The sequence below is a fragment of the Betta splendens genome, chromosome 15 (assembly GCF_900634795.4).
Source record: "Betta splendens chromosome 15, fBetSpl5.4, whole genome shotgun sequence".
Lineage (NCBI taxonomy): Eukaryota > Metazoa > Chordata > Actinopteri > Anabantiformes > Osphronemidae > Betta > Betta splendens.
This window is the reverse complement of record NC_040895.2, coordinates 14,869,195-14,883,647: the sequence shown is the minus strand read 5'-3', so window position 1 is coordinate 14,883,647 and position 14,453 is coordinate 14,869,195. Positions and strand designations below refer to the sequence as shown.

The 14,453-nt window shown below is 44.2% G+C and overlaps 1 protein-coding gene across 8 annotated transcripts; it reads left to right on the top strand.

Moving 5' to 3' along the window:
- Positions 1-733: 733 nt before the first annotated feature.
- On the top strand, positions 734-13,120 carry LOC114841860 (pleckstrin homology domain-containing family A member 1-like). Of its 8 annotated transcripts, XR_003783215.2 has the most exons (15): positions 2,226-2,850; positions 3,413-3,648; positions 4,485-4,541; positions 4,661-4,706; positions 6,487-6,584; positions 6,818-6,949; positions 7,067-7,207; positions 7,323-7,391; positions 7,872-7,936; positions 8,072-8,135; positions 8,251-8,340; positions 9,203-9,276; positions 10,012-10,086; positions 10,940-11,237; positions 11,333-11,474. XR_003783215.2 is itself a non-coding variant. In XM_029127048.1 (14 exons), exons 2-14 carry the CDS (start codon positions 3,508-3,510, stop codon positions 11,562-11,564), a joined length of 1,284 nt encoding a protein of 427 aa, XP_028982881.1. In that variant the 5' UTR covers positions 734-886; positions 3,413-3,507; the 3' UTR covers positions 11,565-13,120. The 8 variants fall into 8 exon arrangements, 7 of the variants coding, with proteins under 7 accessions (XP_028982881.1, XP_028982879.2, XP_028982880.2 ...); XM_029127048.1 differs by lacking the exons at positions 2,226-2,850; positions 10,940-11,237 and adding an exon at positions 734-886 and having other exon boundaries at positions 11,333-13,120; XM_029127047.3 differs by lacking the exon at positions 10,940-11,237 and having other exon boundaries at positions 2,227-2,850; positions 11,333-13,120.
- Positions 13,121-14,453: the final 1,333 nt, after the last annotated feature.

The following is a 14,453-nucleotide window of genomic DNA, read 5'->3' as shown; positions in this document are numbered from 1 at the left end:
AAGTAGCACACGTGGAACAGTGAGGAGGACAACTGTTCGATTTTTCATAGATTGTACTTCAGTTTTTGCCATAATTAAAATATCCTAAATACAAAACGTGTCTTGTTGTGAATAGAACTTTAATTAGTCATTGCAGACAAGATACGTTGCTTGGGGGAATTTTTCATTCGACGGAAAGATGGCACAATAAATATGTCTCAATAACCTAATTGCAACATCACGGAAAGGTTTTCCAGGCCCCGGTGGTTGCAGCTGTTCAGCGTTAGATGACGCTAAATCACCGCTCTGCTAATTCCGCTTCGCATCCACAAGGGCTCGCCTCGCGTTTACACAGAGAGGAAATGCAGGTGAAGAGCTCTCACTTGGATCGTTCCGCGTGACCACTCGAGTTAACGGTCAAAATCCATCCATCCATTTTCCACCGCTTAGTCCCATGCGGGGTCGCGGAATAAGGGTCAAAATGAAACTACAAATGGGAACATACAAAAAGCATTTAAATATTAATTTTCTTTTTTTGCAATTTTCATACAAGTCAATGCAAAAATAATAATTAAACAAAGTAAATATTAAAACAACTGTGACTGCAATGGAAGTATGCAATATAATTCCCGTCTGGTTATTAATAAAATTGTTTGAATATTGATTGACGTAAAAATATCGCTGACAACAACAAAATTAAAAAAATAAATACGTTACGGTTTTAAAAAAATGAGTGTGGTGATTAACCGTTTTCCCAATAGACGATCTTTGCGCCACACTCCCTCTGTTCAGCCCTGGATACCCGTCTGTCCTGGATCAGCGGAGATGGGCTGAGGCGGAGGGGACAAACCCAAAAGCACCGACGCCGACGGCCGCTGAGTGAACGAGTTACCGCAGAGAGGCCCGGGTAAGATAGCCGGTGCTGTTCAGCAGCTGATCGTAATGTGTGAGCAGCTCTAACGTTGCCTGCAGGTAAAGTTCCTAGCTGTGTTTCACAGGACGAGCTAAGGCAGCGCTAGCTAGGTGAGGTAATAACGTTCACGGCAAAACTTCTTTGTCGGAACGTCACATAGCATTAGCCTGGCTCGTAAACGGACTTAGTTGCTAGCTGGTGGTACAACTGCACAGCAAAGACACTTTATGATGGCGAAGGGATTGAACGGCAGACGTCGTGTGGTTTTTGATGAAGTTCGCCGTGGTGAAGTAGTTGCTAGCATCAGGCTAGCTGAACTGGGCCGTCTCCCAGTCAACCTCCAGGCCGGAGCGTCGCTCTCCGGTGCTGCTGTTGCAACGCCGTGCGATGGCTATAATTATATATTATTCAACGGTGACTCGTGTGGGCCACGTCCAGGACCCAGTTGGCGACATAGAGTAACAGCTGAGCATCTTTTCATCGCACTGAGACAAAAGTTTCACTTCTGCGCACGACTGACCTGTCCTATTGCACCTAATGTGTAACTGAACCATAATAAAACCTAAAATCCTTAACCAACCTGGCAGCTCTACGCTATTTTATGAATTAAACATTACCCAGGCAGTAAAGCTGTAATACATTGCTTCCATTCCTTATATTTAAGTGCTTAATGCATGCGTTTCCAGGTGAGGCAGGACTCCTCCATCACTGCTTGACAGCAGCAGGTCTGACAGCTGCCATCAAGAAAATGAGAATGAGGAAACTGAGAGTCACATCAGCGGGGAAGCGTTCGACCTAGAAAGAAGCCAGCTTACGTTACACAGTCTTATCTCGCCTCCTTAACGGCTTGATCTTCACACTTGTCTTGTCTTCAAGTGCCCGCTTTGCATTTTCCGCGTTCGTCTTTCATGCTCCTGCTCAGTTAGTCAGTGTCATGGGCATTCCACAGGCCCCGTTCCTGGAAAGCGCATGGGTTCTCTTAACTGTAATTGGAAAGTTAGCTAAATTAAAACAGTAACAATCCAGAAGTTTGATACTATTAATGCATAAAGGATTAGAGCTAGATCTATAAATGGAAATGCTGATATAACAAATGTTGGGTTATTTTATAAATAGTATGTCTGACAGTAAGTAGCTAGTGACTACACAAAATCCAGTCATTTAGTTCATTATTTGAGTTTGGGTTTGAGTGAGCTAAACTCCTAAGTTATATGTTGGCCACAATAATTAATAAAATTAATTAATACGTTTTTATTATATTTGTCTATGTAAGATTAAACATATACTGTCTCATATAATGATGATTCTTAACCAGTTTATCCACTAACTAGTACCATAAGCTCTTTTAGCTGGCACTTAGATGAAAGCCTACACAGAATACATATTTGACTGTTTAACTGTTGTGTACACCTTGTGGGGGTTTTCTTCTGTGCTATCACAAACATCTGCTTTGCATCACTGCGTGCATGAGCATGCATACAGGTGAGCACGTGCACAGGCTCACTTAACCTTACAGCGACGTCCCTCGCTTTTGCTTAACAATTAGCGTTTGTTGCTCCTTTTATCGCGCTGCTCTGTCAAATGGGACAACCATTGTGGATGCAGGGGCTGACGGAGAAGCTCTGAGCCCAGGGTCCGTGCATAACAACCAGGCCTTTTGTCCCCGCTTCGCTGCCATGCACCCACACAGTGCTCATAATGTCATGGAGAAAGAGCGTCTTTATCTGAGCTTGCCAAAGACTCATCTCTCGCCCATATTTCAGGCTCGGCCCAAAAGGGCCGCAACTTAAACAGGCTAATGGAACAATGTGCCTACAGTAACGCTGCTCTTGTCCACACAGGGTTTGAAATAGATTTATGTGCATTTAGGAGTAGAACTGATGTCAAAACGTTAATCATTGACTTTCTTGTTGGTTTTCCAGTGAGCAGTAGGTTGCTGGGGTGTCAGCCCTCAGCAGGTGAAGCATTGCACATTGACGTCCACGCAGCTCCTCAGGGTGTTTGCGTTGTTTTGTTTGTGCTGTTGTCTGCTTTCCCTATTCTCCACCATGCTGAAGTGGGTGCTCAGCTGTGGAGGGAAGGCTAGAGGAAGGGAGGGGATAGAAGGGGCTGGCCAGAGGCTTGCCAAATCGGATGAGAGGGCAGTTGGGGGGAGAGAGGAGAGAGGACAGCAAGAGGTGAGGAAAAAGCAAAGACGGGGAGCTAGCAAGGGTGGGCGGTGGAGACGGAGAGTGACGGAGACTAGCGTGTGTTACAGGGAAAAAAAGGAGGACCCAGAAAGAGTGGGTGAGGCTGATATAAAAAGGATAAAGGCGGGGTTGTGGTTTGTGTCACATGATCCTGTGGCATACTGTAGCCCAGTGAGCTCCAGGTGGCAGAGGGACCAGACATACAGTACCTACAGGGAGAAAGCAAGAGCAGGACACGCTAGCGAGCCCCACAAAGACAACCGAAATCCCTCACTGGCGCCCTCCCTCCCCACACATCCTCTCCTGACACTGTTTTCTCTCTGTCCTTCAGTAATTCCTCCCGGTCCTGCCTGCCCCCCGCTCGTCTTTCTCCCGCTCCCCTCCACTCCCGGGCCCCAGCAGGCCAGGGAATGTCCCGGTGGCGAAATGCCTTACGTGGACCGACAGAACCGCATCTGTGGCTTTCTGGACATCGAGGAGAATGAGAGCAGCGGCAAGTTCCTGCGCCGTTACTTCATCCTGGACACACAGAAGGGGAGCCTGGTGTGGTTCATGGACAACCCACAGGTAACTGCACGGGCTGCTAGCTTAGCTCCTAGCTTACAGGGACTGCGCAGGCGCACGCTTTATTTGTTGATGGCATATTTGACATTTACAGGCAACTGCACACTTGCTACGGTTTGTTAGTGACTAGCATGGATGCCTTGCTCTAATTAAAATGTAAGCACCTCTAGCTACGCTGTCCTCATTCTATATACATGTAAAGCTAAGCGCTGCCTAAACGTTTCCATTGTTCGACAGTAAGACGCAGATATGAGAACATATTTTATAATTCAAGTTGACAGCAATTAGCAGGCGCATATTCTGGCTACAGGAGTAGGTCGGAGCTACAGTAACAGTGCTATAAAACAGTTAGAATGAGGGCAGTGTGAATTTCAGGCAGATTTAGTTGTGCCAGTCAACTGGATTTGACCTTGGATATTCGCAGTGACCCCAGTGGTCATCATGTTCTGCTCAGTGACTCTCACTGTCACAGCTATTTGAGTCTGTCGTTCCTCTTGGTTTTTTAAACTGTGCTGCTTCAGAGATTCAGAGTTTGTAACTGTGCTGTTACATTAAGTATTCATAAATGATGTAGTGCAGGAGAAATGGTTGAATAATTTAACCGGTCCCATTCTTTTTATAGTTTGGAAAAGGTTAAATTTTAATGATGTTAAATCTGGATCCCTTCGTTTCCAAAATGCAGCAAGACACAAAATGAACTATTGTGCAGCCAAAGTAGATGGCACATATTCTGTTACATGGTCTGCATCTCCACAGTTCTGCCATTAATCTGTAGTTTTAGGCCCTTTGTTAAATTAAGTGTTCTCCTTTTGCATATATCGTTTTTTTTTTTTCTACAGAACCTGCCAGTTGGTGCAGACTGTGTCGGCTCCCTCAAGCTCACCTACATCTCTAAGGTCAGCAAAATCTTACCAGTGAGGCTTATCTGACACTAACACGATAAGATTATGTGTAAATAGAATCTATTTACAGTATTTGGTTAAAGCTAACAACTGTGGGCTTTGTTCCCCTGTAGGTCAGCGATGCCACAAAGCTCAGGCCAAAGGCAGAATTCTGCTTTGGTAAGGAAATACTGAAGTAATTTTGCATGAAACTAGATGAGTAGTGTCATGAAAATGTAGACGTGGGTAGCAATAACAAGCGGATGCTTTTCCTTTACACTGGCATGGTGCAGCAAATGGATCAGGGAGATATGAAATTAAAGAGCACAAATGCACAAACAAATGCCTTGAGTCAATTAATATAAGTACAATACCTGTCTGCACTCCACTGCTCTCTACATACTTTCTTGTTTCTCGCTATCTGTTTAGTCAACACAGAGATTCAGGAGGCTCCTGCAGTTGAACCGGGCTCGAGTTGATCAGGTTTAGTTTTGTGTTGGATCTTTGATTATACTAGGTTTACATAGGTATACATAGGTTTATGTCAGTTGCCAATAGAGCAGAATAGCGGTGGTCAACCATTAGCTCTTATTTTCTGTTAATCTGAACATGTAGGGAATTATTTGGAGTTGGTGAGCTTGGTCTTGATGCAGTACTGGACTGCTTATACTTACACTACAGTTGCTCTTGGATGTATTAACTATTTCTGTTCTGCACAGACACTGTTGCATTTCACCTTGAAGGGACTGTTGGAAATCACAGATCTTTATAACAATACTTGATTAAACCTCAAGCATTTAATGTCTTCTCATGGTAAGAATAAACCTTGGTCCCCTGTCATTTTTACTTCCCCCCTCACTGCCCATCCCATCTTAAGTTAGAGGAAATAGTAGTGTGTGACAAGAAGCTGACTGCCATAACTCTGTGGCTCTGGCTTTGTCCACGCCTTGTTGAGGTTTCGACAGGATGCCGACATCCTAATCGGAAGCTGATCTGAAGTTGTATGAAGTTATTTTTAAGCTGCTGTTTGTTTTGCTGATGTCGATGAATCCATGTCACTACCCCCTTTCCTGCGTCCAACAACTTAAGTGTGTGTCGGTTTTGTGCCTGGTGGTGCCTGAGATCGAGAGTGCACTTTTTTTTAGCAAACCGTGGTGCTTCATTCGTTTCTCACCAACACACATTGTTTTGCAATGTGTAACTGTGACTCACACCTGACCCTCCTCACGCTCACATCTGTCATCCCACAGTGTCCACCACACATTTCCCACTACAAAGCAGTTCACCTCTCACAAAAATACAGTGGGTACATTTGAAAGAGAATACCACTGGGTTTTATTCGTGCTGGTCTCCGGAATGAGACCAGACAGACAGATTTATTTACAGGGAAGTGGGAAAAGGAGACGGTGAGGTTTGCATGTGTCTTCGAGTGGGCAACTCACACACAGAGCAAGGAAGGATCATCTTCATTGTGAGAGCCCTCGGTGCCTTTTATAGCTTATCCCTACTAGATTTACCAGTCCGGCTTTTATATATAGAGAAGTTGCAGGATTTCTGAAAATGAGAGTCTGGAACTATTTCAGTTCCTAAATCTTCATCCATAGCTAATCAGAAAAAATCTCTTGGGTCTTAAGAGAGAATCTTAAACTTCACGCATGTTCAGATAGGTGTGAAAAGATGGTGGTTGAGAGTTTGTTGGGTTGATTTTACTGCTCCAGTGTAGTGAGTAGCTGCCGGCACACTAAGACAGCTGTGTTGTCATCCACGGTGGGAACGCCTCGTGTGTGGGAGTCTCTTAGTTATCGTTCCACTCCTGGCAGAGAATTCCTGCATCAGTTCTCCTGACGCTTCGTTGACACTTTCTAACTTTACGTTTTAGTTCTTCTTTGCACAGTTATTCCTTATAAAAGTAGAATAAATCAGACGACTTCTTTGTTCTGCTGTTTTTATGGCGCATTAGTCATCAATGCTGGGATGAGGAAGTTCTTCCTGCAGGCCAATGATCAGCAGGACCTTGTGGATTGGGTCAACGCGCTCAATAAAGCCACAAAAATCACTGTAAGAGGCACACACGCACACACACAGATGACACACATGGGCTGAATGTCAACAAGCTGGATAGAACTGAGTCATAGCATGACTAACAGGATGCTGTTCAGTAGTAGTGGGCTGGAAGACAGGATATTGTTTTCCATAGAAATGTAACTGCGTAAAGGAAACAGCTCTCTCTCTTTTATTCGTACTAGTGTAATATTTATGTGTTAAAGTCTGGCATCATCATTTGTTCCAAGGTGCCAAAGTTGGCTGATGGCCAGCAGCATCCAGAGAACATGAAGACTTTGCCAGATGTTGTTGGACCAAAGAAACCAGTGTCCTACAAAACAGAAATCATTGGTGGAGTCCCCATTGTGACCCAGACCCAGGTAAACCGGACCACAGACGTCCGGGTTGGTTTAAACGTCTGTTACTATTGGAAAAGCACACACATCACAAGCAGCTTGCTGTTGCAGTTCACATATCTGGTGTCCTCCATCCTTCAGCATGAAGGTAATGAGAGTGCGGAGCGAACGGAGCGTGAAGCCATGCACCGCTCCCACAGCCAGCTGCCGTACTTCCTGGGCAGGCCGTGTCTGGAGCGCCTCGTCATCAAGTCAGGCTACTGCGTCAAGCAAGGGGCTGTGGTGGGTACTATCCATGCATGTGTACGTGTGAAATAGCAGGATCTAGTAAAGATGCAGCAAATTAGCAAGTGACACATGATTTTAAGTCCCAACATCTCTTTCCCTTTTCCCACAGATGAGAAACTGGAAGCGGCGATATTTCCTACTAGAAGAAAACGCCATGAGTTACTTCAAGTCCGATCTGGTAAATAACATTTATTAAGTTCAGTGTTTCTGGAATGTTTTTTATGAATTGTACGTGCTGTATTTCTCTCCAACAGTCTGGCACAGACTAAAATCAAACACACTCCTGAGTTCCAACACGTTTTATCCGCAGTCTCTGGAATTCGGTGCTTTCAAATCATGTCCTGTCTTGCCTTGTCCCGTGGCCTTTGCTACGCACACACGCGCTGTCCTCAGGATAAATCTGCATGTTCCGTCAGGGTCTGCCCTTATGTGACAGCCTCACTGGTGTGTGGCCCCAAGGACATAGATTCTGAGTCTGCAGTGTTAAACGGCCCGGTCAAGATAACCATCTGGGCTTTTATTTTGTTTGCTACTTTGCTACTTTCAGCAAAATCTGTGATAAAGACAACCTTGTTTGTAGCAATCTTTTACAATAAACATTTCTAACATCCGTGCTAATAATAGTATTTATTACGAACAGTAATTTGCTTGTCTTCAGGACAAAGAGCCTCTGAGAATGATTCCACTGAAGGAAGTTCACAAAGTCCAGGAGTGCAAACAAAGGTATTTAACGTGTCCCAGCACTTACCCATTGTATAAAAACCATCTTATGAGAGAATGGTGTTTACATTTTTTGGTGTATTTCTTTTGAGGGAGTAGATGAGAAATGATTTGACGTTGCTCCTGTTGTTGTTCCAGTGACATTATGATGAGAGATAATCTCTTTGAGGTCGTCACAACATCAAGGACGTTTTACATACAAGTAGGTCATCTTTTCTGCTTAGGTTTAAGCACTCAGACGTTATTGTATTCAATGCGATTCTTTATCAGTTCCACTACTTTACTACATTCTCTTCTCTCCTCTTTCTCTCCTTTAGGCAGACAGCCCAGAGGAGATGCACAGCTGGATTAAAGCTGTCTCAGGAGCCATTGTGGCCCAGCGGGGCCCCGGGAGGTCTGCTGCCACCGTATGTGTAACACGGCACACACCCCAAGCGACTCAGCTCAGAGACCTCACCTTTACTCTTGTACTTGATTAATGACAATTAACAAGCACTAAGCCTATACACATTTTCGGTTTTTTTTATTACCCTTATTTTCAAATGGATGTGGAGAAGCAGACAGTAGTTTGGCTTCAGTGTGTGTTGGACTAATTTGGTCTTCTTGTAATTTAACACTATTAATCCCAGCTCTTCCGGTTGTGGGAATATAGTCCTAAAACGGTAGATGGATCTAAATTCAGCTCCGTGTACTCGGCCAGGCCATCGGGGAAATTAAAGAAGCTGATTACTGTTTGTGGAGTAGTTACTGGTGCATCAGCTCGTCTAAATCCACAGTCTGTTCAGCATTCAACCATCTCAGAATGCAAATTTTACACACATCACTTTGTGCCACATTAGGCCTTTTGGTACACAGTCAACAGGGACAGTGAGATGAGCAACACAGCTCCCCAGCTGCACTGCGACTGTGGATGTTGCAGTTCATGGTTGACACCATAATGTGTTTTTTTACGATGTAGATCATCAGCATCATGACATTTGTACGTACAGAACTCTCATTGCTCATGTGAGGAGACAGACAGGTGAGACGTCCAGCATCCTGGCTGCAGGGGACATGGTGTCCTCTGCTGCAGATGGCCCCTTCCTTTTTGCCTCCTGTGTCTTTGATTATCTGGCTTCTTTTTATTCTCATCTTTTTTCCGTCCTCTGCCTGTTTTCTTTCTGTCACCTTTTCCTGTTTTCCTCTGTCACATTCTCTCCTCATCCTCTCCGTGTCCTCCGGGCAGACGGCCCATCTGCTCTAATGCTGCTTTGCACTGTGTTGTTGCAGATGCGGCAGGCCAGACGGCTGTCGAACCCCTGTATACAGAGGTATACGTCCCGAATCGGGGAGTGCAGCAGCACGTATGTCAGCTCGTCTAAATCCCCCCTTTAAACTATAAGTTCACCTATTTTAATACTGTTTTCCACTCACTGGCTGGCCCTCTGTGGTTGTAGGCATTATGAGAGCAGCTCAGATCTGCCGTCATCTGATGCTCTGTTTTTGTTTCTTAGAACCAACCACACCCTACATATGGCTGCGATAACCCAGCAAGCCCTCCTCCTGTCACACCCCTGCCCCCTGCTGCTTTTCTCATCCACCTTTTCTGCTCTTGCTTTCTTTTATTTTGACGTCACTTAAAGCTTAGCTGAACGTTTAGTTGGGAAGGTTTTCCAGTGGAACAGGTAAAATACAGTGTTTTTATTTAGCCTCTCTTGCATGTGATGGCTGTGGCCACGAGCATGACAACTCAAACGGGGGATTGCCTCAAATCAGGCAAATGGAATACACTTATTTTTGCTCGTAACTTGAAACGGCTGCAAAGATCAAGACCATCACATCCCTAGAAACACCCTCCCTTAGCTTCACATGCACAGCTTTTACCATGATTGCCTATAATGATGATGCTTTAGTTACAGGGGTTGATAAATACCGAGCACATGCACAGACACAGACACTGCATGAACTATATGACCATCGTAGCCATGCATATGTTCAGCCTTTTTTTTTTTCAGGTTTTCTCTGTGTCATTATTATTGGGTGCATTTGTCTTTCACACATTCTGTTTCTCTTCCCTTCATGCCTTGTTATCTATGCAGTCTGCTGCAGATGTGTACCTGTCTTAGATGTGTGACATCCTGCTTGTCTCTCCTCCTCCCTCCTGTTCAATGCCTGTATGTTTTTTTCTTTCTCTCTCTTATTCTTGATATGAAAACACTACATTTTGTGCCAAATTTTAAACACTTCAGCTGTTTTAAGAAAATAACTCATCGATGTTGAATCCACACATTTAGGGTTGTGTTGATATTTAGAGTTTTGAGTTTGTAAAGCTGTTTTGTATCTTTTTTTGAGTAGTGCTGTAGGTTGCAGTAGTAGTGCATATTACTGACTGATGAGCTTTTTACTGTTTCCTTAAATTCTTTCCAATGTTTGGATTCATCCTACTGTAGATGTATGGCTTTCTAACATATTAATAGTTTCTATTACTATTGTTGTCTGTTACTATTTTTAGATTTTGAAGTTTTAGTCCAGAAAACAGTCTTTGTTAGTTTTTGTTTTTTAGTTGGCCGACCATCAACTCATGCTCTTTAGTGCAGCTAATTCTGTAAATCCATGCGTGAAATAGGATCTAACTTCTGAAAAGCTGCAAGAGCAATGAGCACTATGAATGATGAACATGAATGTCATGTAGGGAGTTAATGATTTCTATAGTTGTGTCATAAAACCATGAAGATGACAAAAGTTTAATCTCCTCATCAAGAGAATTTAGATTGTTTACGCACATGTGTATGACGTCAGCCTTTTTATCAAAATAAACATGTCTTCTTAGGATTTATGTCTGACAACTAACTAAAAACTATAACCTTTTTATATAATCATTACAACTGCTGTGGGTGTCACTGCTCTGGCACCGTGAGTGGAGCACTGCTATTAGAGTGTCATTGTGCTTTACAGCTCCTCTAACGCCACCGTCCTTCTCTTCTCACTGTCTCTGCTGTGCTTCCATGCTTTTCTTTTGTGTTTCAGAGATTGAAAGCTGACCATGAAAAGCTGTCAAATAATGAGCAACAACCAACCACTGCTTCCTAAGACACGTTTCCACTGCAGCCTGTTGAGACAAAACTAAAACCTGCTGACACTAGTACCACCACTGCTGCTACCTCTGCCCCTCCTCCTAGTACTACTACTACTTCTACTACTACTACTACTACTACTACTACTACTACTGCTGTTTCTACTACCACTTCCACCATGTCAACTCACATTCTTCCGCTCCTACTATCTTCAAGTTGCATCAGGCACAACATGCTGGTGCAGATTCCAAGTCTGTAAATGGTTCTCACCCCAAAATAAACAACTAATATCAGAGTTTTCCTTTTGTCACCAACACACTTTGCTTCCCTGCTTTTTCTGCCGCAGGAACACAGCAGCCGTTCAACTTTCTACCGCAGCCCCGCGGGCCCCCCCGTCCCTCGCTCGCCCATCTCTGCCGTGCCACCATGCTACCCCGAGCGGGGCGCTGCTGTCACGAGCGGCGCACGCCCGCAGCCTGGCGTGGAACAGCGAGCACTTCATGAGCCTGCTGCCACGGCCCAGTCACAGCCACGTGCCGACACGCCTGTCCCTGCCGGAGACGCGCCTGGCCAAGTGACGTGCCGGCCCCCCGTGACCGCCGTCGACGCCGAGGAGTCACCGTGGCGACGGAGGAGCAGCTTCGAACCCCACATGCCTGAGCCACCGCTGAACTTGGATGACGCTGACCTGCCCGTGAGCGAGGTCTGAGCTTTGGAACTGGGCAAAGCTCATAAACCCGGAGAGGAAACCCTGCGTGACGGGCGCAACAGGGGGCGGGCACTGGTTTTCAAGCAGAAGCTGTTGGCAGGTAACCGTGTACAATACTCCAAACTTCTCTTTCGAGCTTGGTACTGTCAGTGAGCGCCAGAAACATGTTGGGTCACCACTGAACTGCACTCCTGTGCCAAAGACAATCCAGTCTTCACCCACACCCCTCCTCCTGCCTGCGCTCACATTTCTAATAGTGTATTTATTTACTGATGGAGAGTTGATGTTGTCAAAAGAAAAACACATTTTAGTTTACTCGTGCTTTAGAAGCCAGTGACTGAACCTTATCTTAACCTGTACAGACACAGTGTTCAGTGTGTTTGTTAGTAGAGGAGTTTTGTAAACCACTTTGTGCCAAGACAATAAGGGAGCTTTCAAAGGGTGCAACCTGTTTCCTTACATTTGTTGAGTGTTCAAACTGATCGTTTTCACCACCTCTCTAATATTGTTCCGCGTGATCCGTTCGTAAACGCTCTGTTGTGTCACTGGATTTGTCTGCTGTCGACTGGCGTCAAGCAAGACCTGGGCTCATACTCTTATCCCAGTATGAATGTTTGATCTGGTCTATAGAAGCAAAGACTGATAACCTTTGTGACCCAGTGTGTAAAGTAATGCAATTTTAACTACATTTACAGGTACTTGGATTTTTTTAAAGTCCTTGACATGACTGTCTTAACCATTAAGAGCTGTGTAATCATTTAATGGTGTCCCTTGACTGAGCTTAATAGTGGACAGTTATGGGCTAAAAGCAGCTTATGTGTAAATTTACAGTTTTTGCTCCTAATCCACCTTCAGTACTAAAAGCAAAAGAAGGTCAAAATAGCTTTGAAAGCTTTCAGTGTGTGTGGCATTTTATAACTTAAATCAGCGTCTTGACAACCTACACGTCCATGCATGAGACTCACATTTGTACCACTGGAAGCCGCGTCGTATGTAAACCATAAATAGAGTCCATACGCTTTACTGTATTCTGCAAATCACAATATAAACAGTATGTTTTTCAAGTGAACTGAACCTTCAGCCAGTTGTTTGGAGATGATTATACTGTATTAACACCTTGAACCTTCTCTTTTTACTTGACCCCTTTGTCTGCTCTGTGTGTTGTGCGTTCGCAGATTAGAGCTGTGTAATTTATTTTTTTAACAGGCTTTTAGGCTGTCTTGACCCTGTATTGTTTGCCCACTACATAGCAATGCCCCACTGTAGTACTGCTCAATAAGAGACACTGATTTGTTTTATATAGTCCCTGCTTCATATCAGTCCAACAACAGAATTAATCCACTTGTTTTTAGTTTGGTGTAATTGGTTTGAATTGTGTCTATTTATTATGTTGATGACTTGAAATAAAGCAACACTGAAAATGTGCTCAGTTTTGCTCATCCTTTAGAGGTTTGTGGAGATGAAGTGACCGATTAAAGGAAGGATATGTACTAGTGCTGAAGGCGTCTTCCTTGGGCTCATCAATGAAGCTGCTTCTTCTCTCCTCCAGGCTTCTTCTGCCCTCTGGTGGTCAGATAGAAGTCATCCCTCTATTTATGCCAAACTGCTTAATAAGGTCCTTTTATAAGTTACTGGTTTCAGTGAACCAGAGGTTAAACTGGTTCACTGACCCGGAGTGAAAATATATTTACCGTAAGTATCAAGTTATAATTTGTATGAGCCAATGAGTCACAAATTAACATTTATATTTTCTTTTTCATCCTGAAAGATGTGATCTAATCACACCATGAAAAAACTTTTGTATAAGGATAAATATTAATAATTTGTATCATTCATCTGTCTTATCATCACTTTTTGTAGAGTATGTTGCGTATAATGTGTGAGTACTACAGCGTTTTCTTAGGGAGCAGAGCCAACATGTATAGTTGTGTGTCCAACCGTGCACATACTGCAGCGTCTTTATACTTAATTGGCCTTAACTATAGGATGCAGGACTTTGGTCTCGCTACAAGCGTGGAAACTCTTTTCCCTCACAGCCAGGGCCTCATTGCGAAGAGGAGTGAAGAGATCACACAGACCTCAGTGGCGTCCATTCCTGGTTACGCTCGCTGGCCTCGGTTGGAGAATGGGTGTTCCTTATAGACGAGGTCGCTTTCATCTGCGCATTTTCCCACCATTTCTGGCGGTTTCTCGGTTTGCTGATGATACAAGGTCTCACTACTGTTTCCCTCAGTCAACAGAGTGTTTTATTGTGTATCAAAAAGGCCATGGTGCTCAAATGTCTTGGCCCAAAAACGACCGTGCCCTCTCAAAACAATTAGCCTCCCTTTAACTCTTGTTGACAGAAATACCTTATACGCTGTTACAGCTTCCTCTTTTACTGCCCTCCACGCTTTTACAGCCGTTCTCTAATTGCATGGATACAGAGGCTTGTGTTACCCGGTGCTCCGTCGCACCACAGGGGACCTTGACCCCCAAGTCCTTCCATTCCCAAGCAGCAGCTCAGAAGAACTAGACCCAAAGCAAGCGCTGTTTAAACAGGCCCGAGCCCCTAATCAATCACCTTGTGCCGAGGCATTTTATGACACCGATTCATTGCTGAAGTGTTTACTGCACTCTTTTACAGCTCACCACAGACATGTAAACCTAACAGGAATGACCTGTAAAATAAAGCCTCTTAATAGGAAAAAGTGTCCTCAACCAGCAGGGAATAGCGACATTCTCTATTTAAAAAAATCTCTCCCGAAAGAGACGTTTT

Bases quoted from the DNA above. Each gene is read 5' to 3' on its own strand.
- LOC114841860 (XM_029127047.3), top strand. From the start codon at position 2,691: ATGGAACAATGTGCCTACAGTAACGCTGCTCTTGTCCACACAGGGTTT. The intron at 6,950-7,066 runs GTAAACCGGACC...TCCATCCTTCAG, and splicing joins CCATTGTGACCCAGACCCAG to CATGAAGGTAATGAGAGTGC. The intron at 8,136-8,250 runs GTAGGTCATCTT...TCTCTCCTTTAG, and splicing joins CAAGGACGTTTTACATACAA to GCAGACAGCCCAGAGGAGAT.